General features: G+C 39.4%; 1 protein-coding gene across 6 annotated transcripts in view; it reads right to left on the bottom strand.

Annotated features, from left to right (window-relative positions):
- The window catches only part of CHURC1 (churchill domain containing 1), a 44676-nt gene extending 36094 nt beyond the window's left edge, over positions 1-8582 (bottom strand). The window contains exons 1-4 of one of the 6 annotated variants that reach the window (XR_011431786.1): positions 8321-8563; positions 2921-3056; positions 1335-1405; positions 191-853 (exon numbers count right to left, since the gene is read on the bottom strand). Coding sequence is in view for 5 of the 6 variants with exons in the window: in XM_023627917.2 (XP_023483685.1) it covers positions 851-853; positions 1335-1405; positions 2921-3056; positions 8321-8485 (375 nt within the window). In the remaining variant the exon portion in view is untranslated. 6 annotated transcript variants of the gene reach the window in all.
- Positions 8583-25678: the final 17096 nt, after the last annotated feature.

The raw sequence follows: 25678 nt of genomic DNA, 5'->3' as shown, positions 1-25678 counted from the left end.
CACTCAGCCACAGGGCCAGCCCCATATAAATATTTTTTGAGGCATAATTTTTGGATGCTGAGGAGATATGGTCAAGATATTGTCCAGGGGCCGGCCCTGTGGCCAAGTGGTTAAGTTCACGAGCTCCACTTCGGTGGCCCAGGGTTTTGCCGGTCACCGGTTCAGATCCTGGGCACGGATATGGCACCACTCGTCAGGCCATGCTGAGGTGGCATCCTACATGCCACAACTAGAAGGACCTACAACTAGAATATACAACTATGTACTGGGGAGCTTTGGGGAGCAGAAGGAAAAACAAAATCTTTAAAAAAAAAAAAAGATGTTGTTTAGATTAACCACAACATATTAGACCAGATTCTGACGGGTAACTAAGTATTTTCTTCCACACTAAAATAAGGATGAACAAAAGTGGTACAAAAAATATGCTATTTTATAAGCTTCTGTTATGGAAGATTTTTTTCCTAATTATAGTACTACCAAAATTTGAAGGATTTAAAAAAAAATTCCCTTGCCTATTAAAAGCTCTAACCTGATATTTATATCTTATGGATGAACATGGAGTTCACGCTAAATAAGTAACTCAATCTGAAGACTTGAAAACAGAGGCAGTGAGGGACAGACGCAGGTTCCAGCGTGTCCTTCTGGTTTCCAGTTTGTCCCTGGCTCTCCTTCACTGTCCAGCTTTTCTTTCTGAGCATCAGATCTGTGAATCTTCAGCAATTTCAGGCCCACAACAGCCTTTTGTAGAATTCTTCACATGCTCTCACAATTGTATGAGGACTAATCCTTATACTAAATCCCAAGTGGTTCAGCTTCTCTCTTCCAGCCTTGATACATCCATCTTGCCATTTTACTTAACAAATAATAATAAAATGTCTTACTACAATTGAGACTACAGAGTTGCTCAACTACACATGCCTACTAGGGAGAACAAAGATAACCTCCTTATCACAATTTCCATGACCAGTAAGTATGATGGCAGTGTGCAGGCCAACACTTAAAGCCAACAATTGTGCAACCACATAACTGAGTAGAGAAGAAAAGGGCACAACGGTAACCTCATAAGAAGCCATAATGAGCGGTTCTTTATAAACAAAAATGATGGGATTGAGACATCATTTGTAAGGAATGCATTTTGATTTGCGACTCTTGTGAAGACAGGCTGGAACAGATCCACCCACATCTATGTCTCTCTCAACTCACACAAGGAGAAGAGAGTGCTGGTCTCCTCTCACAGCCACTAGTACTTCATTTATGAAAACTACATCTAGACTTTCAGGGGTACTTTTACTATCCCGCTCCCCACAATAACATACCCATATTTATATATTCACCTGAAATTCATCCATGATACTGAATGTATACTCATGCCTGGCTACCACGTGATGACAATTCTTACAGAGATCTGCCAAAACAGAGAGATAATTAAACAGTTAAGCCTTGGAAGGTGTCTTAAGACAATAAAATTTATATTCTCAGCTTGATATTGCTTTAAAAGAATCTTAATCCTGTCATATTTAACACAGCAGAGAAATCCATTATAATATCTACCTGGATAAGAAATCCAGAATCTGTTACCTAGCAACACTACATAATTAAGGGCCTGAACTCAGAGACTTAAGTGCATATATTAATTACCATTGAAAGTTCTCTAAGGTAATCAATTAACAGATATGTAAGTGTGTTTTTTAAACTAGCTGGACCTAGCTAACTATGTAAAAGCTTTTCTTCTCAGGAATGATAGAAATTATGCTACTATAAACAATAAAAAACAAAAGAATCTAGTGCAAACAATATGATAATAACTATAATTTATTGAGTGCTTACTGCATGCCAGATAATGTTTTAAATACTTTTAATCTATTCATTCACTTAATCTTCTCAAAACCCCAATGAGGTGCACACTATTGTTACCACCTTTTTAGGGATAAGGAAACACGGGTGCACTGTGGTTAAGTAGCTAGGAAGACCATCGAGCTAGCAAGTGTTGGAACCTGAATTCAAACCCAAGCATTCCAGTTCCAGAGCCCTTGCTCTTAAGCACGATGCCCTACTACCTGGAACAAAATAGAGTTTAAAGGGGTATATGCTAAAACAAAGAAGATGATTCTTCTCACATAGAACATTTTTTGACAGTCTGACTCTATTCTAAAGGCTTAGCGTCTTTCATACCCTCTTTCAAGATATCATTATTTGCACATTCATTCCTCATATATTCAGAACATACCAAAAAACCAGGAGACAAGTAGAAAGGGGCTGTGAACAGTTTAAATACTTGTCACTATACCTGGGCCCTAAAGCGTACATATACTTAATTTGCTCACAGAAATTCTTAGTGCCAACTTCAGAATTGATTTATTTTTACTATACGTGGTTTATTTATTTGGTTTCCCAGCATTGAGGAGGAACAGCACATGAAGGTAGCATATTTACAGCAGCGAAACAAAGAAACAACAGACTGACAGTGAGATAGGAGACAAAAGAAGCTATAAAAGCAAAAACAAGACTAAAAGAACCATAGCATTCCAGTGACCTTTAGTATATGGGAAACAGCTTAAACACTTTAATGACTGTTGGAGAGTATTACTATAATATACTTCAGTAGAAAGCGAAAATTCACATGGACATCCCTAAAGTTAAAAAAAAATCTCTATATCTTGTTTCAGAAGGCATTAAAAATAAACAAAAAAAAATTGGTGCCTGAATCATAACCTTCAGTTGTCTGCAAAAGTCATTTATGAAAACTAACTGATAATGCTAGATAAATGGGTGTTATCTATATTTGCCTCTTAAAAACCTAACTAGTAACTATGTGTTGCACTGTGACATTGAAATAGGCCTCATAATGCTTTACACTATATCAACTTCCAAAACCTAACATCTGCTAACAAACTCACAAGGGAAGAAAAAGCCTACTTACGATCATAGGTAACTATTTCTTCTCCATCTTCCTCTTTCAAAGATTTGTTTGTGATCAGCATAAAATCCCGCTTATTGCATACTGCACAGCCTGTAAAGTTCAGCAAGAAAGATCCATTCTCCAGGCAGATGGTACCCTAAAATATTAAAAATAGGAATTTATTTTTCTTATATTTCAAAATCCTTGGTGAAAATGATTAATAGACTTAAAATCTCTAAAGGCAAAAATCATGGCCAGAATGTACTTGCTTGAAGGCTATACCAAGTCATTTTGGAAATTACCAGCTTTCTTCTAGAGGTATTATTTACGATAAATCAAACTGAAGCACTGCTAGAGCTGTGAGTCTCTGAGGACTGCAACTGTGTTTAAGAACGGATATTTAGATTATGCAAATGATATTTAGAAACAACTTAATGAAGCTTTAATAACATAAAACGTGAAAAGGAAAAACTAGAAAAATATAACAGCCAACAATATTAAATGAGGTCTATCATAAAACTAGAATTAAAATTCAATCAAAATGGAAACATTGAGCCAATGATAGAAATGATCTTGTACACCATGATGCTCAGTTGATTGTTGAAATAGCATTTTCTGAAGCCTTAAAGATACCACAAAATAAACAAAAATAAACCCTCAGCTCTACAGATGTCAGTCCTTAAGGATACATGTGATTGAGACAGAGAAGGTAAGCTCTGCAATTCATCAGAGTGACACGGTGCCTTTCAGGAGAGAAAGGGTTTTGCTTCGTCACTAAGAAACTGTAAATAATTCCCATTCCTGGCTTAAGGGAAGTCTTTGCTAGAGGCTTACTAATAACTGCTCTGAACTAAAAGTCATTTTATAAATAATCTAATTCAATCTCATTTCTGACCAATAAACTTAAGAATATTTTTAAAAATTAATGTCACTAAAAACCATTCAAATCAACCTTTCTCCAACGCAGCTATGTGCCTGAAACTGACCAAAGCACAGTGGAGGTTTCGAGGATGAGTCACGTTTCTGCCTTCAAGGAGCTTAAGAAGTATCAGGAGGGATTAAGACCCACCTTAAGGGATGCCACAGTGAAGCCTTCCTGGATTCCCAGCACCACAGTTAACCTCTCCCTTCTGAGTGCTCCTTAGTGCTAATGTATTAAGGAAGAGATTAGCTCTGGTGGGGGGAAATCAAGCTAACTATATAGTTTGGAGATACGAAACCATAGGCACATCGACTTAACTACTAAAAGCGGGGCAAAAAGGCTTAGGATTAAAGTATAAATCAGCTATTAAGAACAAGTGCTTTGCTTTGAAAAAAACCACTTTATTGAAGCACACTTTACATACAATAAAATTCATACATTGTAAGGGTATAGGTTAGGGACTTTGAACAAACCATATGCCAATATAAACACCACATCAATCAAGATCTTCCCAGGATGTTCCTTCATGCTTTACAGCATTTTGACTATTCTATTCCCTTGATTTGTATATTTATCTTTGCACTAATGTCACACTCTCTTCATTGCTGTAGCTTTATAGTAAGTCTTTAAATCAGGCAGTTTATGTCCTATAACTTACTGAGTCTACGTTCTTTTTATTTCCATATATACTTTAGAATCATCTTATAAACTTTTACAAAAATGTCTGCTGGGGTTTGAATTGGGACTGCCTTGAATCTATAAAAGCTGATTACCAAGGACTCTAAGATATTAAGGAATGAAAAACAGTCAAAATAATAAAGATCTAAATACCAGTTGCAAGTAAACAGAACTCTGAACAAGACTGAACCCGTAAACATGGGTACCTTACACAATGTGGCCTAACCTCTCTGATCCGACCTTGTAAGTAGATAGGATGTAAACTCTAAGGAAATACTGAGATAAGAGAAAAGAGATCTATGTATCTGTTGTGAGATAAGGAAATAAGTACTTGAAATGGCAAAATGCAAGTACAGTATGTAAGAAACTGATACTTTCTGGTCATTTGAAAGCAGTGAGTCATGGTTCCTTTTTTTTTGAGGAAGATTAGCTCTGAGCTAACAACTGTTGCCAATCCTCCTCTTTCGCTGAGGAAGACCGGCCCTGAGCTAACATCCGTGCCCATCTTTCTCTACTTTATATGTGGGATGCCTACCACAGCATGTCTTGCCAAGTAGTGCCATGTCTGCACCCGGGATCCGAACCGGAGAACCCGAGCTGCCGAAGCAGAACGTGTGCACTTAACCACTGCGCCACCAGGCCGGCCCCTAGTCATGGCTCTTTTATTAGATGAGGCAAGATTATTAATGCCCAAATTTGGGAAAGTAAGTTAAAGTATACAATATTCAGGGACACTTTTGAGGTTCCCACAATGGGAGGAAAGAGAAGAATGCAACCTAAATTAATTCCACAGTAATAATAGTAAGCTATAATAGTTTCAAGAAGGCAAGAAAAAAGTCAAATATTAAACACCCTTAGAAAATGTGATTCAGACAAATCCTGGTTGACGATTTGTAAAGGTAAGCAAGTGTACAAGAAGAAATGGTTGAATACTATGATGATAATTAGCATGACAGTACATTACGATAAAATCTTATAAATTTGAGAAACCTGCAATTATTTTGACAAGGATTGGACCAGTTTGCTTTTTCCAGAAAACTATTATTTCAGATGGTACAACAGTGTATATGTTTTGTCAGGGAATGTTTAAAATTAAAAATTGAGAATATAGTTCTTAAAGAACCAAATTTTAGTGTTGCTTATTTCCCCTATTGTTTTTCTATTTTATATCTCATTAATTTCTTCTCTAATCTTTATTATTTCCTTTGTTTTGCTTGCTTTGGGTTTAGTTTGCTCTTGTTTTTTTACTGTCTTACAAAGAAGGTTAAGTTACTGACACAAGATTTTCTTTTTAATATAGGCACTTAAAAATGCAGAATATCATTTTAAAGCATCATTTACATACAACTGTTTTACTAATTATATATCAAACTCAGCATTTAATTAAATATAGTTTAATGCTAAGCAATAATTTGAGTATAGCAACTTTAGTAGCTTAGTTTTAAGTGATGTATATAAAACATGTAATCTCTAATTTAAACATACCACTAATTCACACTGATCATTTCCTTCTGATTAATATAAAATTAATGATGTATTTTTGCATTGCTGCTGCATTACTAAGAAGTTTAAGGCTGAAAGTTGAACTATATGAAATACAGGTTCCATTTCCAGTTTGATGTGGAAAATGTTTTATTACAATTTTGTGCCTGATCAGTAATTTTAGAAAATGCAGTTGAGTTCTAGTTCCAAACAGTTTCCTAAATGCTTTTCTGAAAGAAAAAAAATAATTTGGTTCACAGTTGAGTAAAAAAATTGGGGTTCTGAAAATTAATATGGTTCATTTCCCATCTGATTCACGCTTGAGCTCAATTTCTCAGTGTAACCTACAAGCAAGCAGGCCAGAGCTCTGTTAGGAATTCATTACTGTGTATTCCTAGTCTGTGAAAAGCATCTATCACAAAATTCCAGAAAATTTTATGAAACCAAAGATAATTATATATTTACTACCTACCCATTTTTCACTTAGAGCTTTCCAACATGCTAATCCATTATTTCTTTCTGCCAGTTTTTGAATGAATGGACTATACTTGCAACCACCATCTTATTACCCTTTCCTTTGCTAAACTCAAGCAAAGTGGCTTCTGCTCTCACTGCCCTTAAAAATATCTCATGACTTAAAAAAATCCCAGAGTTGGAAGAATCCTTGAGATTTCAAATGGTTGGTTAGTCTCTATTGTCAATAACAGGAAGAGTTCAATTCCTCTAAGGGTTACCCACTTCACTTTTGAAAATCTGTTAGAAAGTTCTTTAATCTGATTCAAAGCCTACAACCCCATAACATCTACCCACTAATTATTTCTAAATCTGCCTTCTGAAATTCCAGAGAAAAATTTAATTCTTCCTCTTGACAGCCCTTTAATTATTCTACAACAGAACACAAACAGAGAAAAGTGCTTATGAAGGCACTTTCCTGGTTTTTCAATCACTCAATCCTTCACTCTTCCCTACACTTACTTTCACTTCCTAATTTATTCCTTGAAGCTCAGTCCTTGATTCTCCTTGATTCTCCACATTCTTTTCCGAAGAGAACAAATCCTTTCTATTTTGACACCTTTATTTGGCTGGCTCATCTGTTTGAATCTCACACCCAAACTGCAATCTTGTATTTTCACTTGACTCCTCATATGTTACATTCTCAACCTCGAATGAAACACGGTGAAAACAATTTGACCACTTATCCTCCAATTGGCTCTTCCTCCCATATGCCTCCAATTTCTGTAATGATACTTCCAATTTCCAGTTGCCTAGACTGAAAACCCTGAGATCATCTATAGCTCTTCCCTTCTTCTCTCCTACATTAAACTGGTTGAGTCGTTAATTTCTTCTTTGAAATGAGGTCTTCCTTATCTCACGCCTACCCTGCTGTTGCCATAGCTCCCCAAACGCTCTGTAGGGACCTCCTTTTACATTCCTCCCGACCCCATCATCTCAACATACACCAAGGTTCATTTTCCTCCGTTCCTTCTTTTCTACCCTAGTCACAACTACACTTAAAGTTCTAACTGAAGTCCACCTTTCTTTTGGGAGAACAGAGCTATCTCCTATTGCTCTCCCCTTTCTCTAAACTTGAACAGCACTTACGGACTGTACAGCTCATTTTTTGTTAATCACATACTCCCCTAAACTGTAAGCCCTTAGCACGTAAGCTGCTTTTTATTTCTTCTTTGGTAGACTTTTTTGGCCTAGAAAAGTAATCTAGCTACACACATGTAAATGTTCAGGAAGTATACCTCGAATGAACGAGAGTAAACAAACATCGCAACCTCTCGCGCCTGAGAGGTACAAGAGATTTAAAAGAAAGCAGCCGCCAGGAAACCTGAATTCTAGTCTTGGCTCTCATACTAACTAGAATATGAACGTGGGCAAGTGATTGCCCCTCTCTGGGCATTAGTTTCCTCATCTGCAAAACCGGCTTAGAAGAGACGACTCAGAGGTTCCTTCCAGCATCAGAGATCACTAAGAAAATCGGACTTCATTAAATCAAGCTAGAGGATGAGACCAGGGGTGGGGGTAGGGGTGTCCCTCTTTTGTCGACCGGGCTGTTGGTGGTGGGATTTCCTTTGTTGTCCCCTAGAGCTCAAGAGCAGCGGGGTGACGGCTGATGTCAGCCGCCAGGGCGGGGACCAGCGCGAAAGGTCGGCCACAGGCCGCACTCGCTGTCAAGTGCCTAAGGACAGCTACCGGGTCACCGGAATGGGCAGTGCGGCGGAGTCCGCCCCGCGCCCGGCCTCTCGGGGATGGCCGGCCGGGGGCACGAGGAGCCTCAGGGGCGGCCATGGGCCAAGAGGGCGGGAAGTTCTCGGCGCCCACTCGCTCACCCGGTTGGGATATTCCTTCTCCACACAGTCCCCACACATCGCGACGCCGTTAACAGGCAAGGCCCTCCAGCGCTTCCGGGAAGACGAAGCATCGCGAGAGCTAAGAGAAGGTTGCCGCATGCGCCCCAAGTACACGACCCTGGAATAGCTGGTCTCGGGGACCATTCGAAGTCTCCGCCCATTAGCAACTGTTGTTAGGGCAGTGCCTGGGCTCCCAGGCAACAACGCTGGGGAGAGAGTTAGACTTCAGAAACCATCCGAGAAAGAGGAAGTGACTGTAGATCACGTGGCAGGAAGCGAAAGGGGATCTTGTCTGAGCAAAGTTCTAATAGGCGCCTTCCTGAGTCTAGGCTGACAGAAAGACGAGTCACAATACACAAGAAAGGGAATTGTTTCTCGCTGCCTCGGCTTACTCCATATATAAAGCTGAAATTCTAATAATTTAAATGTCTTTCCATACTATTTCTTAGGGCAGTGAGAGTGATAGATCTGATCTCAGCCGTGAATAAGCTATAACTGAAGTGTTTGGGAAGAGGCATTTATAGCTCCGCAAAGAATCTCCTAAAAAGAACGCTGAAGATGTTACTAATGACCATCCCAGAGTCCTCTGGAGAGCATAGCGATGGGAAACGGGTTTCTATCGCTCTACGTGTCACAGAAGCACTTCAGGGGCAGGCAAGCACTATGCCAATAAAAAATGGCCAGGTCAATTATCCCTGCCTCATATCTCTGTCCCGTGGAGCTCAAAATGCTTGTGATTGGTGCCCTACCTCTTTCTTTCCCTCTATATTGAAAGCATCTTACTATTCACAATGATGTGATTAACTTGGTACGAATCCCCAAAATTTGTCTTTATGCTTCTGAAAAACCTGTCTTCATTATACCGAGCTACTTCAATAGAGATATTTAATGGGAACATTGTAACCGAGCAAAAAGGGGCTTGTTCTGCCAGCGGCAATCTGGTGCCAATCAATTGCAAACAAACCGGTGGTTGAGAAAGGAAAATTTATACAATTAGGGAACATAATCAGAAGATGGCACCTTATGTCCTGAAGAACCATCTTAAAATCATAGAGAATCTTGAGGCAGTTCTATAAGGGAAATGGGCAGGGAAGGAGGGGGTTTAGGGATGTCAACTATCTGTTGTGACGAATTTCAAGGCACCACATTATCTTTTTCTTCCGTCATTTGTGATGGGTACCAATACAGAATTTTCCTTTCTGGAGGTTGTCACGTTCCTGGGGAACTCAGAGAACAAAGTTGTCTTATCGCAGCCCGGAGATATATGTAAGCAAGAGTCATAGAACTAGCAGATAGTCTATTTTGTAAAAGTGAGAGGTGCTTAATCATCTCGGCTACGTGCAGGCTAGAATGTATTCACAGAGACTAGTGAGTCAGGATCATAGGTACAATATTGCTTCTTTTCCCTAAGATGGCTTTGCTTATGTTAACTTAAGATCTAGCTTTACGACATCAGCAAGCATCTTCCCTTAACCCTGCCTTATGGCAGTCAAATCAGTGAAGAAAGATCAGGGAGCGTATGAGACTCTGGGATTCAGATTCTTTAAGAAGAGATTAGTAACCATTTCAAAGCAAGCCAGTTTAACTGGGTTTGCTAGTATAAGAATTCTGTCTCGCTGAAGTATTGAATGTGTAACCTTTAGTAGTTCAGGCTTTGGTAAGGAGCTGCAACAGTTACTAAAAGTCACAGGTGTGCTAAAGCACTGCAGTGAACGTCAGCGTTCACTCTATTCTTGGAATAATTATAGTGCCTTCCATCTGTATGACATTTTCAAACTTTCAAAGTGTCCCCATTTCAGTTTCTAATTTTATGCTTTTACAGCCCTGTAAGATTGGCAAGAAAGCTACGTCTCCCCTTTTCAATGAGGAAACCAAGGAAATGATTAGTTAAAGGTCTTGTCTATGTAACAAAACTATTCACTAGTCAGCCAGGACTAGGACTTCATTCCTACCCTAAGCTCAACTTCTTTTTAGGCCAGTAGCCAGTAGCCACATGTGGCTATAAAGCACTTTTAATGTGGCAAATCTGAACTGAGATGTGTTGTAAGTACATTCTGCACATTAGATTTAGCAGACTTACTATGAAAAAAATATAAAATATTTCATTACTAATTTTTATATTGATTATATGTTGAAATAACTGGGCTAAATAAAAATATATGATTAAAATTAACTTCACTTGTTTCTTTTTTTTAATTTGTCTACTAGAAAATTTAGAATTACACTGGTAGCTTGCGTTATATTTCTTCTGGACAGGGCTAGTCTATAAAATTCTCTCTCTTGATCCATTTTTAAATGCATCCTCTGTTTTTAAAGCCTAATGCTGACTTTTCATTTCACTAACCACTGTATCTATTTTATTCAATTCTATAGACATTGGTTGAGTGCCTTTGCTATGAAAGGACCTATGTGGATAACAGGAAGATAAAAAAGACATTGTCCTTTCCTACTCTCCAGATATTCCCAATTGAGTCTGAGAGAGACAATGAGCACCCATATGTATAACTACTGGCAGATTGTGGTATAAGAGCACCAAATGGAGAGACTACTTCCAAATAGGGGATTGGGAAAGAGGAATTTGGGCCTTGAAGGATATATAGGACTTCAAAAAGCAGAGTTGTAGTATAGGAATTTCAAATGGACAATGCCAAGGAGTTTGGATTTTATCCTGCAGGTGATAACAAGCCACTGAAAGTTTGAGCAGGAGAGTGATATCAGAGTCGTGGTTTAGGAAGATTATTTTGGCAGCTTTTTATCGAGACTGCTTGGAACTGGAAGAAATTGGACATGCAAAGGCGTACACTAACAGCAACCACAAGGGGGAGATGTATAGCTTTCTGCCTCATGACTAGTACAGAACATGCATGATAAAAAAAATAAGTAAAAAATTACACTGCAGTCAAAGATCTCAAAGAGTAGGTTCTTTGGCATGAACTGATTTCATGTGCTGAGGCATGAAAGACAATCTACATATTTACCAGTGTCTTTTACCTTCCCAGAATGATATAGTATCTCGTTACTAAAATGAGCAAGTGAATAAAAATGTCATTTTATTCATAGGCACAAAAATTCAAGAGCTAATGGTTATTCACTCAGTGGAGTTCTCCATTCAAATCTAACCACATTCAGGGATGAGAGGCTGCAAATGGACTGGCGGGAGGGGGTGGACAGGACCAGAAATTAAAGTGCGATTATGGTAATAGGAATAAGAAAGTCTCTGAGTTTGACACATGGAAGAAAGGAAAATAGAGGCTGCAAAGCAGAAGATTAGCATCTGAAAGGAATGACCAAGTAGTAGCATAAAATAAGCAAAAATAAGTAAAGTTTGCAGGAAGCATTTAAGGATTACCTTCTAATAGAATGTTCTCTATAATAAACATGTGATGTCAATAATGTGTATCAAATATACTCACGTGTTGCAGTTTATGCATGAGATTATCTCTTGCTAAAAGGAATGCATTTAGGAAACTCTAAATGTTAATATGGTTCAATTACATATGCTAAACTACATCCCTGGGGTGAGATTAAAGTTTTGCCTTAAGAGTGCAGTTTGAATCTCCTTTTGAAACCTTCCTAGTACCTTTTCCTTTTATGATGCTCCTAAGCCAAGAGGCTAGGATGCAGTGCAAGCATACCTATCCTCTTCATCCTTTGTGTAAAGGGTACGGAAGCATCCCAGAGCCTTTATGGGACCACTGTCAAACCAATTTCACAGATGGAGGGAAGCTCATTTTCAGGCAGAAGCTTGTCTCTAAGCCTAAAGCTTATCTGCTTGGTGAAGGTATATGTCATTCTTTCCATCGTCTCAAGGGAAGTGTGAAATAGGAGTGGTTGTGTTTACTTGGTATCACCTGCCTGGGGTGAATGAGTTAGCAGCACTTCTGGGGTAACACTGTGAACACAGGTGAGCCTGGCTGAAGGCAGGTACAACAGAGCTCCCAAAACTTCAGGGTCAGCCTTTTTTTTAGTTCAGTGGCCACGTTGGATTTCCTTCTCTTTAAGGTTCCCATGGCTATTGAGGTCATAAATGCCAGCTTTCAAATGTATGGTATTTGAAACCAAGGGAATAGCTACTGTTTCTCTTTGATTCTGTTTTCTTCAGCTCTCACTTTCTTTTCACGTACAGATGATCATTTCCACGATATCTGTCAAAATCTCGGATGTCATGGCCTTTGGGAAAATATTCTTTCTCAAATCTTACATGTATCGGGATGCAACTGGGTTTTAGATATGCGATTATTTTATTTTCTATTTCTAATGCATGCCCCAAAGGTATAGTAAGACTCAGAGCAGACTTTTGTTCTCTACCACCTATGTCGACTCTGAGAGGTGAAGAAGTTTGGAATTTTCAGAGAAGCCCAGGGATGAGGAAAGGCAAGTCAAGAGGCTCCTGTTTCATCCTGGAGAAGGGCCAACAGAGGGAGGCCTTATTTCAAGGTGATTCAGGCACAAAATCTGAGGCATCAAGAAGCTTGGGTAGTTTTGAAAAGAGTCGTTTTGACTTGCAGTGGAGAAGGAGTACATAGAAGCTGCAAGGAGTATTTGGGAAATAACATGGTGATTTAAAGTTAAAATTTTAGATTCCGGTCTTAATTGTATCTTAATAACAGTAGGGCTATAAGCAAGTGGCTTATTGGCTGAGCTTCAACTCTCTCTTCTGTAAAATAATGACAATAATGAATATCCCTACCTCAAAGAGTTGCTTTATAAAATGATACACAAATGTTTTAGATATATGAGTATACACATATGCCTCCAGGGTGCTAGGAAAAATACCTCTGTCCATAAGCATGAGGTGGTAAAAGGGAGGATTATAAATTAGGAAAAGGGGATTGGTAATGACTGACAGCCTGCCGGGTGTGTGACTCTGTGTCTAGCTGAGCTGGGTAATACAAGACTGTGTACTTCAACTAATTTGTAAAGGTGGTTTGTGTGCACTTGAAAAGACTGAGTGAGCATGTTGTGTTGGAGAGGACACTGTGGGGGAAGAGTTGTATTACGGAGGGAAACCACAGGCGATGGAGAGAGAGAGTAAAACGCCAGGCTCCTACCGGGAGCAGACTTGGAAAGTTACCAGAAGATGCGAAGAGTCAGGGAGCCTTCTGTGTAAGTGCTACCTGGGGCTCCTACCAAATCACAGATTCCTAGTCCGACTTCTGGTTCCTTCTACTTCTTTCTCTTGACAAAATCTTCTTTGCAAACTAATGAGAAACCACATACCAAGGTTTGAGAAAACTGAGGCATATTATTAAGCAATGATGAATGACAGTGCCAAGAACGTAACAGTTATGATAAGTCTCATTATGTCACTGCTTTAAAAGCCCCATGATTCCCTATTGCCTTTAGGATAAAGACCAAATTCCTTTCTACAGCATTCAAAGCCTTTTAAAATTTGGCCCAGTCTCCTCTTGCCTCGTGCCCTCTGCTCCCCACCTTTCCTCTTGCTGTCCTTTTCCTCTCATGGCATGTTAACTGTCTGCAGTCTCACCAAATTTCTCATGGCCCTAACCACACCAGATTCTTCCAAGTTTTCTTTCTAGCTTTTTGTGTGCTGTTCTCTCTGCCCAGAATGGCCCTTTCTCTGCCTGTTGAAGTCACATTCAGTCTCTCAGACATGTTTCAAACATCACCTCTTCCATAAAGACTGGATATTAGTTTCCTATTCTGAACTCCTATAATAACACTTTATTCATCCCCTCATTATGGAATACACAGTCACCACTTGAATGCAACTCCTTGAGAATGATACTTATTTCCCAGCTTTTAGCATTATGCCTAACACATAGTGGGCGCTCAGTAATGTTTTTTTATTGATTACAAAAACTGAACACATAATTTCACCCATCCCACCATCTTACCCCAAATTCCATGGCCAAAAGCAGCCACTATTTCACCGTCTCATTTAGACTTCACCGTGTTTACTCTTGGTCATTGCTTTCAAAGAGTTTACTATTTGAGGAGGAAAACAAATTTTTTTTGGAGGAGTTTTGGTTAAAAAAGTTGTTTTAAGCCTAATATCCTCTTCTTCTTTAATTACTCACCAAGAATTTATTGCTAAGTCATGTCTTCATGCTGTGCCCACTGAAAGGAAGATTCTGCCTAAGGCATGGATGACTCAGTGAGGAGAACAACGTGCCCTAATATCATTCAATTTAACACCTCATTGCTTTCTGGGAAATGATCTGTAAACTTAGAATTCAGTTTGTCACCTCATTCCTGGAAATTTAGCAACATCTTCCTGACTTCAATTGGTTCTATACACTACTATGTCTTTTTTTAAAGATAATTTGATCCATAATGGTTTGTTGATTTGGGTTGAAGGAGGGTAGATGACTCTTCTACCAATATGGTTTCTTAGTCCTCTCTCATCTCTCTCAATGCTTGAGATGCCTACATCAGAGAGCCTTTTATTACAAAACTTAAAATGGTGCTCAAGTGGCCAGCCCCGGGGCTGAGTGGTTAAGTTTATGTGCTCTACTGCGGCAGCCCAGGGTTTCACTGGTTCGGATTCTGGGCGTGGACATGGCACCACTCATCAGGCCACGTTGAGGTGGCGTCCCATGTGCCACAACTAGAAGGACCCACAACTAAAATACACAACTACGTACTGGGGGGATTTGGGGAGAAAAAAGCAGAAATAAAAAAAAGGAAGAAGATTGGCAACAGTTGTTAGCTCAGGTGCCAATCTTTAAATAAATAAATAAATAAATGGTGCTCAAAATGTAAATAAACCTGGGAGAAGTAATATGATAATATTAAAGCTCAGGAATTCAATTCAATTCATGCAATGTTTGGAGTACCTGCTTCATGCCTGCCTTTAAGTAGCTTACAATCTGGGGGAAAAGAAAAACCAATGATCACAAATAGTATAATAACCACTCTTAGGGATGCTACTGGGACCCAGAGAAAGGTCAGGCGTCTCAGCCCAGGAGAAGAGGAGAGAGGAGGGACCCAGTGTCTGCAAAGATTTTCCAGAAGAGTTGATATTTGGCAGACTTTAAGAATTGGTGGACATTAGAGGATATTGGGCAGGGGGGTAATCCCTAGACGGGGGAACACATGCAAAAGTACAGCTGTGTGGGAAAACAAGTTTGGAAGGCTGGTTCATAGAGTGGGTAGCATGGATCTAAGTAATATCCTGTCCTTTCAGGAGAAGGGTAAAGTTTTGACTCTTAAGTCAGGTGACACTGACTTCATAACTATGCATAAGGCCAGCTCCGGTGGAAGTTATCATGTAATGAACTTGAAAATTGCTCGGGCTTCTTCCTACTATATATCAGCATCACAATTTCCATCAAAGAGGTTGTATGGAGACATACAGATGTGGATTCACATCCCACCTCCATCACTTATTAGCTATAACACATTGGGCAAGATACTTAATTTCTGTGTGCCTTTTTTCTCATTTGCAAAATGAGAATACACCTGCCTCAGTGAGTAGCTGTGAGAATTAATAGAGATAATCCACTTAGCACAGGGTTTGATATATGTATTAAGTATTCCATAAATGTTAGTTCCATTGATAAAAATGAGTCCAGAGAATCTAATAAAAGATATAAGAATGAGTGGGTGGTAATCAAGGTTTGGTGATTAACTACAGCCCCAGAGAATTCCAGAGGTAGAAGAACTCTCAAGAAGTTGTCTAATATACTTCTCTACATCCAAGAAGATCAATGCTTAAGTCAACAGTATTTGGCTCTGCCTGCCTTCAAGGGCACTAAATACAGCTGAGGAAAGATGGGGTGGGGAAAGAGAGCAAAATAAAATCACAGGCAGAAAGAAGGAGATGAGAGATAAAGGGAGAAGGAAGTAGAATGATCAGACAAAGGCAATAGGAAATACACTTCAGTGGGTCTGCCATTAGTTCCTGGCTTAAATCTTCCAAAGGAGACAGTGACTTTATTCAAGATAAAAAGAGCCAAATGAAAGGCTTGGGAACTCCAAGAGGTCATATACTCAATAAACCCAGGGGCCGGCCTGGTGACATAGCAGTTAAGTACGCACATTCCACTTTGGTGGCCCGGGGTTCACCACTTCGGATCCCAGGTGGGGACATGGCACCGCTTGGCAAAGCCATGCTGTGGTAGGTGTCCCACATATAAAGTAGAGGAAGATGGGCATGGATGTTAGCTCAGGGCCAGTCTTCCTCAGCAAAAAAAAAAGGAGAGGATTGGCAGCAGATGTTAGCTCAGGGCTAATCTTTGTTTAAAAAAAAAAACCCAGAAAGGTCTAGGTATGAAAGGATCCTAAGGAAGAAGGGTGTCTCTGGGAGTGTTTGGGAGTCATCTTTGCTAAGGAGCTCTTCATCAAACTCTGGAGAATGTTTAGAAAACCTCGAGATAGATTATTGTGTTTATTAAGACTGCTGATGTCAGGAGGGGCTCAGAGACTGCTACCTGATAGAAGCAAAAACGTTAGCCCACAGGTTTACAGATGAAATCTCTCTGTGAACCAAATTTTAGAGGAGTAATCCAAGGCAAAATTCCTTATATTATTTCGCGTAAAAACAGAGGAATGCTGCCGAGCACCAGTCGCCTACTTGGCAGGACGGACTTGAGTAAGGCCTAAACCCTCAGGAGTTTGAACAGAACGGTTTTCCTTCTGGGAGCTTTCAACATCCACTTACACCCCATATTGATTTTGACTCGGTGCTCTCTGGTAACATTGCTCTCTGTTGAGTATTTACTCCCAAGAGATGATTCTGCCCTAATTCTCTCTTTTCCACGTGTCTTTCATTTTTCATTTTGTATTCCACTTTATTTTTGGAGCCTAAGCTATCATGACCACCTGCTGCCTTTTTCTGTTCATAGGCTTCTTCCTTCTCCTCCTTTGGTTACTTGTAGGTTAGCAGGGATAATGCTAAACTGGAGCCAGATGTTAATTAAGCAAAATAAGTCAAGCAAATCAAAACTCCCCGATATTTGGTTTCAGGTGAGTTAGTCAGAGCAGCGTTTCTTAGATGTGGTTTTGTTTTGACGTGAGTTACATAAGCCTCTGGTTGGGGCTGTGAGCTTTCTTCTGTGTGGTGTCATGACAGAGCAAAGAAAAGAGGATGCTGTAAGAATGGAAACCAAGGACATTACTAAGTAACAAGGCAACAGCAAGCCAAACTGTGTGCCAGAGGTCATGACCTAGGCCTCAGCAAAATCTTGAGGAAATTTGTTGATTTTGTCTTCCTGCCAGAAGGATAATTCGGTAAATTACTGCTTTTGAAAGTTTACTCTTAGCCCAAGTTTCATTCCTAAATAACGGTAAAGACATCAACATGATGAACAAACAATTTTTAGTGTATACTATGTGTAAGACACTGGCCAGGCAGCAGGTGAACAAGGAGGGAGAATACGTGATTTGTACTCAGAGGATTTACTGTCTTGAGGAGATGAGGCACATACATTAAATGCATGCATATAATTTAACATACAAATAAATAACTGCCAGATAACACATACTGAATGCCAAAGGAGTACTATATAAGGAACTGATCATATGCCCCAGTTTGTCCTGGCTAGTCCCAGTTTATTCCTGTTGTTCCAGAGTAATTGTGCCCCCTTTAACTCTCAGACATCACAGTTTGGATGATAAATTATATGGTTACCTTATGTATAGACCAGTGGTCTAGGAATTAAGGGGAGGTATTGATTATCAATGGCTAGGGCAATTGGAGGGGGTTCATGCAGCTGGTAGAACTTGAGTTGGACCTTGAAGGAGGAGTTAGGACGGAGGCAAAGGGAGAGTGTTATACAGGAGAATATCAAGAACAAAGGTACCAAAATGGACGTGGGAATAAAAACAGCCCCAGCACAACTCCAGGGAACACCATTCACGTTATGTTCTCTGTGAATCATGCCCTCTGAATTGCGCAACTGTTAGCTCTAAAGGTATGTCATATTTGTTTGGAGGACGTGTGTGAGATAAGAATAGAAACAAGCAAAGAACAGATAGTGAAGGATATTAAATGCCAGATTAATAAATTTATATTTTAGGGACTGGCCCTCTGGCTGAGTGGTTAAGTGTGCACTCTGTTTCAGCAGCTCGGGGTTGGCCAGTTTGGATCCTACGCACCGTTTATCAAGCCATGCTGAGGTGGCGTCTCACATAGAACTAGAAGGACTTACAACTGGGATATACAACTATGTACTGGGGCTGTGGGGAGGAAAAAAAAAAAAAGAGGAAGATTGGCAACAGATGTTAGCTCAGGGCTGATTTTCCTCACCAAAAATATTCAATTAAAAAAAATAAAAGAAACTTAGCATTTTATCCTATAGTGCACTGGGATTTAGCTGAAGAGTTGTGAGCAGAGAATGAAACCTACAACAAAATGGTTTTGGAAGATTGATACTCCCAACTGAAGCGTTCAATGTATTGAAAGGAGAAGAACTAGTTCCAAAAGTGTAGTAAATGCCCAAGAGAGGTGATAAGAGTGCAGCAGTGGCAGTAGAAAGGGATATGAGGAGACAGACTTGAGAGAGTTTGCAAAGGCAGGGTTGATGGAGTGTGGTAACTGGCCAAGTATGCAAGGAGAGGGAACACAATCAAGAATGACTCAAGATTTAGAACTTGAGTCCTGAGAAAATGATGGTGTCATTCATGAATCTTGGGGAGTTGAGAGAAGCTAGCTTTTTGGGGAAAAGATGAGCTCTCCTCTAGACATGATGAGTTTGAGACATCCACTTGGAAATATCCAGCAGGAAATATTAAATTGTAGCTGAGACTGGTGGTTCTGGCTAGAGATGTAGATTTAGGAATTCTGTGGGCCGTTGAATAATTGACTGAAAAGGTTTCTTCCTTCAAGATCATAAACAGCAGGGGGCCGGCCCCGCAGAGTGGTTAAGTTCGCTGGCTCGGCTTCGGTGGCCCAGGGTTTCGATGGTTGCCAGTTCAGATCTTGGGCACGGACATGGCACCACTCGTCAGGCCATGCTGAGGCAATGTTCCATATGCCACGACTAGAAGGACCCACAACTAAAAATACACAACTATGTACCGGGGGGATTTGGGGAGAAAAAAAGGAAAAATAAAATCTTGGGGGGAAAAAATCAGAAACAGCAGACAGCTTGATGTTATCACTTGGGTTGCAATTATATTTTATAAAATAGGAAGATATACAGCTTGCAAAGATAGCAGAAGAGAGGTCCCAGAGGTGGAAGGAAACAGGACAGTGTGTAGTCAGGAGGAACAAAGGAAACGAAAGCGTGAAGCTTGAGAGGTTTATCTAAAGAGACAAATCTTGGAAAGAGGTCAAGGAGGTCTAAGACTGAGAAATTCATCATTTTTGGTGGTGAGGATGACGTGGAGTCTTTGGAGGGAGGGAACAATTTTATTGTAGTCATATAACATGATGGGCTCCATGTTATAAGAGTTAAGCAATGAAAGATGGTGATTCAAGGGACATATGAACAAAGGCAGATCTTGTGAGAAATTTGGCAGTAAAGGGAGAAAATATATGATGAACATTCAAGGAATAGCCAGATTAAGGAAGGATTTTCTAAAGGATAGGGTCAGGGATTTATGTTCCGTGTTGGACTGTACATAGCACTTTATTTGCTTAGAATATATTCTGATTTTTCAAATTGCTCACAGTACCTTTTTTTCTCTGAATTCCAAGCAAAAAGCTTACTAGAACAAGGGAGGAAGAAAATACAGATAGGAAAAAAACTGATAGAGGATTCAACAGTCATCAACAAGTGATTACAATGGATCTAATCTCTTCCGTGGAGCTGGGGTTCCTTTCTGTTCAGGCAGAATCTACACGTATTTATAGCTGGGGCAGACATTTAGGTTAGGAGAGGACATCTCTAAAATACTGAGGAGGGTTTTGTTTTGTTTTATTTTGTTGAGAGTTCTCTAAATCCCCCTCCTAGTTAAAAAACCTCCCAATTAAAAAACCCTCAGTGACCTACAAATTTCCCAGCCTGACATCCACCCTGCTTTCCATTTCCTCAGCCACCATCCTAGTTCAGGCCGCAATTACTTCTCAGCTTGCCTGCTGTAATAGCCTGTCTGCCATCTCTCTCTGCTCCAGCTCTCCTCCACACTGCTGCCAGATTAATTTTCCTAAAGCACAGTTCCGATCCTATCTGTGCCTTGCTTAGAAGCCTTCAACAAATTCCCATTGTCCACTGAGTTAGGTACAGGCTTCTCATCCTGGCTTTCAAAGCCAGCCACAATATGAGTTAGTTTACTTCTTCTGTCTTCATTTCCACAATTTTCTTGTATTCCAACGGATTTACAGGCATGAAAAAGAGGGAGTCATTTGGTCTTTCCATCTGGAGTGGCCACATGAAATTTCCCCATGAAAACAACAGGAGATTCACAGAGAAAGGAAAGTTGAGAGAGGTGTGGGGGTCATTTTTCACATCCTGGTAAACGTGAGCTTGCTGTCTGAACCCTTCCCCCCAATATTTTGTTTGTAATTTTATATGGCATTTACCACATTCTGCATTGTATTAGAGTCATTTGTGAGCTTCTCCTATCTCTACCCTACTAGAGTGAATGCAGTCTGAGGGCAAAGAATATGGGTCTCGTTGATTTCCTCCAGGGTCTAATACTACGCCTTGCACTGGGAGCAGTCAATACATTTTTAAAAAAATTCCCTGACTATTGACAAGAGGTTGTGAAGCCTTAAATAACTCTGCCTTTGCCCACCACCTCCCAACATGTCCTTACCCCTTCCTGTGAAGATGAAAATCTTTTTATTTTTCAATATAGCAACTGCATGTCCTTTACATGGCTATAATGACATTATATGTTGGATTATAAGTAGCTAGAAGACAGGAACTTTGTATTATTTTACCTAGTGTCTATGTAATGCTCAATTTAAAGATTTGTGTACATAAGTTCTTAATAAATGTTTTATAATAATTTAAGGATAAATCCATTTGCAGAAGGTTATTTTATAAATCAAGGGTTCTGTTTTTTTTACTGAGGTATAATTGACATAACATTATATTAGTTTCAGGTGTACAGCATAATGATTCGATATTTGTATATATTGCAAATGATTTCCACAGTAGGGTCTAGTTAACATCCATCATCATACATAGTTAGAACACTTTTTTTCTTGTGATGAGAACTTTTAAGATCTACTCTCTTAGCAGCTTTCAAATATGCAATATAGTATTATTAACCATAGTCACCATGCTGTACACTACATCCCCATGAGTTATTTATTTTATAACTGGAAGTTTGTATGTTTTGATCCTCTGCACCCATTTCGTGCCCCTACCTCCCACCTCTGACAACCACCAATCTGTTCTCTGTATCTATGAGCTTGGCTTTTTTTTTCAGATTCCACATATAAGTGAGATCATATGGTATTTGTCTTTCTCTGTCTGACTTATTTTATTTAGCATAATGCCCTCAAGGGCATTGATTTCACCACATACTCACAGGGGTGTGTTACCCAGAAAAGAGTAAGAACGATTCTTATGAATCAATACATCTATGGAAATGTTTTTACTTTGTCTCCATTCATTTCTTGCAAAGGAATTTTAAGAAGTATCAGTAGTTGTTCCACAGACAATAGAGCCGGCACAGATAGAATCATTTAGAATAATTCCTGATGCTGCTTCCCAACCTCTACTCTGTCTCCCCTTATGCGAAGGACTGAAGAACTGAATAATGCAGTTCCAGAAGTGGCATGTAAGGACCTCACCATCTGTCACACACATCTTCCTCTCCATCTTTTTAGTATGAGTAGTCCTCTGCTATTCTCACAGGGATTTTTACCTTGATGCTCAATATCAGAATCCCCAAGTGACTCCTTCTTTCTTGTATTGTAAATGTATTGATTCATAAGAATCGTTCTTACTCTTTTCTGGGTAACAGACCCCTGTGAGTATGTGGTGAAATCAATGCCCTTGAGGGCATTATGCTAAATAAAATAAGTCAGACAGAGAAAGACAAATACCAAGACATATGCCAACACTTCTGGCTGATCCCACAGTTTTGGTTAAGAGTTTGTTTTAAGAAGAATAAAATCTCTTCTAACAGGGCCAGTCTCAGACACTAGATCCATTAGTTTTTCCTAGTGAACTTTAGAAAAAGGGAGTGGGAACTAAAGTTTTGGCTTATTATTAAAAACCTGCCTCTTGGTTAATTTCCTGCAAAAGCGTCTCTCTCTTGATGATTATTAATGATTTTTTTTGTATCTTTCTCCTTTCTCTCTTATTCCCTTTGGGATTCTCTTCCCCCCAGTGACTTAATTTAGTTAATGTTCTAATTAGTGCGACTTCTATTCCAGCAGATTTCCTGGGCTTTCACATCAGTGCTTTTCCATATAATAAACTTCATTAACAAGTCTCAGAACATTCAGGAAAAAGGAAGCAGTCATTTAATGCAATGGGCTCCACCTCATTTGCCCCCATCTTTTCTGGTCCAACTTTCTCTGCTATATTGGAGCTTGTTTAGCACATAATTCCAACAACAGAGAATTAGGGCTGAGCTGTGGCATCAAAGCTGATGGCTGAACAGACTCATTTCCTAGTAGGTATGTCTGTGTCATCACTATAAGTTAAAAAATATTTTTATGCCCAAGGAAGCACCATCCCTTAGAATGGTTTTTTTAAATGCCGTTTTCCCAGCAATGACGTAGATTTGTCCTGATGCACTCATCTTTTCCCTCCAATCTCCAAGCCTTCTTCAGATATGTTAGGAGTATAGTATAATTTGGGCCGTGGAATCAAAAACTAAATAAACCACGACAGTCTATTTGATCTGACATTCTAAGCAGTGGTTCTCAACCTCTACCATACATTGGTAGCAACTAACGAGCTTTAAAAAAATTGACACTTGGGTCTCATCCCCAGAGATTCTGATTTAATTGGTCGGGGGTGTGGCATAGGTAGTGGGGATTTTTCAAAAGCTAGTATAGGTTTTATACTATAGTAGCATAGTATAGGTAAAGCAGGCAAGGTTGAAGACCAGCCTTCTACAGTAATCAACAAGACTATTAGAATCAGCTTCAGTCAATGAAGCCAAAAAGCAGTGTTCTCTTCATGATGTCATAATACTGTCATAAGACAGTAGAGGGCAGAGCTGACTTAAGTTTATATAAAGATAAGCTGTCTTAGGAAATAGCAAGTAGTTAATAATGTAATCTTTACTTTGTACTTTGTGGTTGTCTTTTGCCACAAAACTTTCATTTACTGCTAAAGCCAAAGACTTTTCGTAGATCGGAATTTACTGGGAAGTCTGATCGATAGGGTCATTATATAGTTTGTACATTTTTGAGAGTGCAAGGGAAGACTATTAATTCTACCAGGACAGCATGTGTAAACCAGGATTGTCTTAGGTAAACTGGGACATGTGGTCACCCTAAGGTCACCTGTCTTCTCTGGGATCTGGGAGAAGAGCTGGAATCTGTAACATGGCTTTATTGATTAAAGCAACAAGTAGTAACTAAGTGTTTATGCTGATTACCAAAGTCTTCAGTATTATTTTTATGTATGCCCACTTGTCATTGTTTACCATTATACCAGGTACCTTGGGCAATAGAAAAGAAACTGAAGACATGCTTTTAAGTATCAGGCATTATACAATCTAGTTGGGAAGGGAAGATTATTAATACATGAAGCTGATCTGGTAAATAAAATATAAGAACCTCCTCAAAAGTCCTTTCAGGTGACAGAATATGATAAAATAAATAATAAGTGCATTCATAAAAAAATACTACCCTTAGTTAAATATAGGCTGTCCTTGACTTAAAGTGATTCACTTGCAGTTTCCCACCGTAGTCCTTATGTACCTCCAGCACTTCCAGTAGGCAAAGACCAGTTGACTTCCTGAGCTGCTCTGGGTCTGAACCTTAGAAATTCTCTTCCTTGTGAGCATAGCTCCTCTCTCAGGTGCCCTCTCTAGCTCCTGGATAGTTAAACCTATATAGCCATTGACCCCCCAAATTGAATCAAGGAATTTAATTTTAGCATGGAAGGCATGATACGATTGGTGACAAGGAAATGATATGGATCTAATAATTGAAGTTGGCAACAGAAGGATCCCTTAAGTAGAGTGCCTCAGAAGCTTAGCTGGCTTGGAATCATAGATCTCCCACCTCACACTGAGATCCTCCCATTGGGTGTTGCAGCCACACCCCATGCTTTTTGATTGACATCGACTACAGTGTTGACCTGTATTTAGTTTATGATCTCCCTTGCAACTTTGTTTTCCTACCAATTTTCAACTTGGGTCAAAACTGTCATTCACATTTTGTATTTAGGAGGCTTATTTTTCCTCCTTTGCTGACTTATCATGTATGAATCCCTATTTGATTAATAATTAGTTCTACATCTTTTCAAATTTGTTTTGAGTGATAAGTGTACTTATCAAGATTGATTAGCAACCTTAGGAAACTCAAATAATTAAAGCTTGGTGGTAGAGAAAACAAAGTTCTGGGATTAATCCTGTCATAAAATGGCTAGCCTTGGATTGGATCCAGTGGGCAGTCTGATGGCATGACAAATCTTCCCATTGTTCATGGGATGGACTGGTGTGGAAGTAGGCACAGCTCAGGCAAATTCATCTCCCACACTGGTGATGGTACCCTGAGAAAAACAGATCAGCTGTGCCCAGTTTGTGTAACAAGAACAGTTCTTTACCTTCATGGCACATATTTATTTCATTTTCTGAGTTACTGATGAAAATATTTAGACATCGTTTTCCTTTAGTTCACTGCTGTTTTGTTCTTGCCCTGACCCTATTCTCTATCAAAACTTGCTCACAGGAAAGGATCTAATATTTGCTATTTATGTTTTACTATATTTTTCCCAAATTGAAAATCACTTTGTTGCTTACTATGAAAATATTCTATGCTTATAAAATACCCAAACATTATAGAAAAATAGAGAAGGAAATAAGAATTACTCTAAATCCCACCATCTAGAAATAGCAAGATTTTTATGAGTAGACTTCCTAATATAAAATATTTTATTTCCTCATCAAGTAGAAATTATTTGAAGCCTACTTTAAAAAAAGTCAACAGTGTGTCATGACATCTTTTCTTATCCATAGCTATAAAACTATAGAATGGCTACATAGAATTTGTATGTATATATATGTGTGTGTGTATACACACAGACTTGGTTTAACAAATTCCACTTTAATGGACATTGAAGTGATTTCCAGTTTTTCATTTTACTGCACATTATTTTTTTTTAAAGATTTTATTTTTTCCTTTTTCTCCCCAAAGGCCCCAGGTACATAGTTGTATATTTTTAGTTGTGGGTCCTTCTAGTTGTGGCATGTGGGACAGCACCTCAGCGTGGCTTGACGAGTGGTGCCATGTCTGCACCCAGCATCCAAACCGGCGAATTCCTGGGTGGCCCAAGCAGAGAGCGCAAA

Source organism: Equus caballus, chromosome 24 (genome assembly GCF_041296265.1).
Source record: "Equus caballus isolate H_3958 breed thoroughbred chromosome 24, TB-T2T, whole genome shotgun sequence".
Taxonomy (NCBI): domain Eukaryota; kingdom Metazoa; phylum Chordata; class Mammalia; order Perissodactyla; family Equidae; genus Equus; species Equus caballus.
Note: the sequence above shows the minus strand (reverse complement) of the source record. Positions and strands in the feature narration are given on the sequence as shown.